General features: G+C 51.4%; 1 protein-coding gene across 5 annotated transcripts in view; it reads left to right on the top strand.

Annotated features, from left to right (window-relative positions):
• The window catches only part of LOC112549668, an 11,951-nt gene that overhangs the window by 1,177 nt on the left and 8,266 nt on the right, over positions 1-2,508 (top strand). For 4 of the 5 annotated variants that reach the window (XR_003093186.1, XM_025199563.1, XM_025199565.1 and 1 more), the window contains exon 2: positions 14-190. The exons of the other annotated variant lie outside the window; for it this stretch is intronic. Coding sequence is in view for 3 of the 4 variants with exons in the window: in XM_025199563.1 (XP_025055348.1) it covers positions 14-190 (177 nt within the window). In the remaining variant the exon portion in view is untranslated. The remainder of the gene's footprint in view (positions 1-13; positions 191-2,508) is intronic. 5 annotated transcript variants of the gene reach the window in all.

The following is a 2,508-nucleotide window of genomic DNA, read 5'->3' as shown; positions in this document are numbered from 1 at the left end:
CCTGCCTATGCAGGGGGTCGGCCTGCTGGGTCACAGAGGTGGCTTCTGCCTGAGGAAGAGCCATGCCTCACGGCTGACCCAAGTCGTGGAGGTGGTGCGGGTGGGCAGTGAGCACCTCAGACACTGGCATATCGGGACTGCTCAGTGCCACAAAGCAACGGGGGACGGTGGCAGCTGGATTCACATGCTGGTGAGTGAAGGAGGCAGGGGGAGCTCTGATTTTAATATGATTTAAAAAAAAAATCAAATGCCAAAATATATAGGTATTTAGAAATGATGTTATTATAAAGATTGAGGCACTGCTAGGCTTCTGAATTGCTTTAACACTGTAAATATATCAATAAGACATTGCGTTCACCCGACATACACGTACACATAATGCAGATTTTGGATTTTTTTTGATCGGAGAATTTTGGCTTTTTAAGCGGAAAACCAAGATCTCTGGTGATAAGATAAACCCTGTTTGTTTTACGAGTGTTGGCTTTTTCACCCTTGGCCTGTAGCCGGCGAGGATGAGAATGGGGGAGAAACCGAACCGGAGAAACACAAGGCCCCTCCTCCGTTGGGGCTGGGAGTGGGACCCGCGCCATCTCTGCTGTGGCCTTGTCCTTTATAACCAGCATACTGCGGTCTCCCAGGACCCACCCTACAGCGCTTTCTACAGCCCGCTCTCGTCCTGCTGGCCTGTTTTTCTGATTTCTAGAGCAATGATGCTTTAGGTGCCTTTGTGTCCTGCAGCTCACTGAGGCCGCCTTCCTCTCGTGCCCCTTCATGCCCCATGGGACGATGCAGCAGGTTTTTTGACGCTTATGGGCGATTAAACATTTTTCCACTTGCTGAGCATGGCCTCTTGGTTAACTACCCACCTGGGCCAGGAGAAGCAGTACGGGCCCCCCACCCCCGAAAACCACTTTGAAGAGTCCCTCTGTGATAGGATCTACGCTCTCATTAAGGCTTTCCACAGTCATACTCAAAGTGGCTTTTTGGGTCTAAATCTTTGAGCCTAGGTGTGATCTCAGTTGCACGCCCCGGAGAGGAGTAATGGGTGTAAGTGAACCTGGTTTGGTGACCTCCTTCCATGTAAGCCGACTGTGGCTTGTTACTCTTCTCCATCCCCCTGCTCCTCCACGCACCAGTCGACGCAAGTGAGCTGCCAGCACAAAAGGGGAAGGAGGATGTGCCAGCAAAAGGCCAGGTGCAGGTTTTTCCCACCCCCATGCCACCCTGGCTGGGGGAATCAAAGTCACAGTCTATTACTTGGTTTCTTGTAGGGCAGCTGTAGCTAGGCCCTTGCCAGGTTCCCCCTCCCCAGGCCCTGATGGTGTCTGTTGGATTATATGGGAGCCCCGGAAATCCAGGACATTGTCTGGGAAACTTGGGGCACCGTCTCCCCCCAGCTCTCACAAGTCAGTGGGGGCAGGGCTGAGTGCCCACCTGCACGGTGCTCTGACGTCTGGTTAGACTGTGCCCTGTGTTTTTGGGATGCCCATTATAATTCCCTACAGCCAACTGGCACCAGCCTCAAATCTGGGTCTGTTCCGGCTCAAACGGGACATACCGGTCGTCCTCCCCTTGGATGGGGCTCTTTACTAGCTGGCTCCCCTCATCCATCACCACCGTGCTGCATCGTGTGTCACCGCTGCTGCTTGCTGTCCTTTAATACCTGAATTTCAAATGGCTCCGAGTCCTGCTCTGCAGTTGGATCCGCACTGCAGCTGTCTTGTTTCCTTTGCCTCCTGCTTTATGGACAATGCCTCTTTCATCCCAGCTTCATTGTTGATGTAAATTCACTCCGAGTTTATAAAACTCACATCTGGGAGAGTTTATTTCAGATGGCCCTGCCTCCTCCACCCACCCGAGCAGGTATCTGACTTGCGAGGATCAGCTAGGAAAAAATGTCATAATTTCCTTTGCTTTTGCTTCTGGAATAAAGCAGAGGGTCTCTAAATGCAGGAACCAAGAGGTGGCATACAATGCAGTCATTGTGCTGCTTGTTATGCCTTAACAGGCAGTGTGACTGGCTGGATAAATCCTGCTTGGAAAAGAAAGTAAGGAGCGTGTCTACATTGCTGTGACTTGGAGCTCGCTTCAGAGCCCTTTGCTATAGCGGCATAGCCACAGAGCTCAGCATGGCTTAACTGCCCGTGTCTGCATCCAGCCTCTTGGGTAGGGTCTGCAGCCCGCGGTGAGTCCGAAGGGAGCTGTCATCCACCAAGTCCCAGAACGCTAGACGTGGGGGCACCCGCTGACATTTCTAGGTGTCAGATTTAAAAGTAACAAAAGAAAGTGTGTTTTCTAAGCAATGTGTAGTTAAGTTGTGGAATCCAGTTCCCCAGAAGGCGGTGGAAGCAGATAGCACATCCAGGTTCAAAGAGGGACTGGATAAATTGGTGGCTGATAGGTCTATTACTGGCTATGGAGTACAATGATTGGACACGTCTCCTGTGGCATCTCCACACCTATAACAGTGGATGCCAGCAAGGATATTGAATAGGGGAGGATCGCTTT

This window comes from Alligator sinensis, unplaced genomic scaffold, assembly GCF_000455745.1.
Source record: "Alligator sinensis unplaced genomic scaffold, ASM45574v1 scaffold210_2, whole genome shotgun sequence".
NCBI classification, from domain to species: Eukaryota; Metazoa; Chordata; order Crocodylia; family Alligatoridae; genus Alligator; species Alligator sinensis.
The sequence above is the reverse complement of the archived record's forward strand: the minus strand, read 5'-3'. Positions and strand labels throughout refer to the sequence as shown.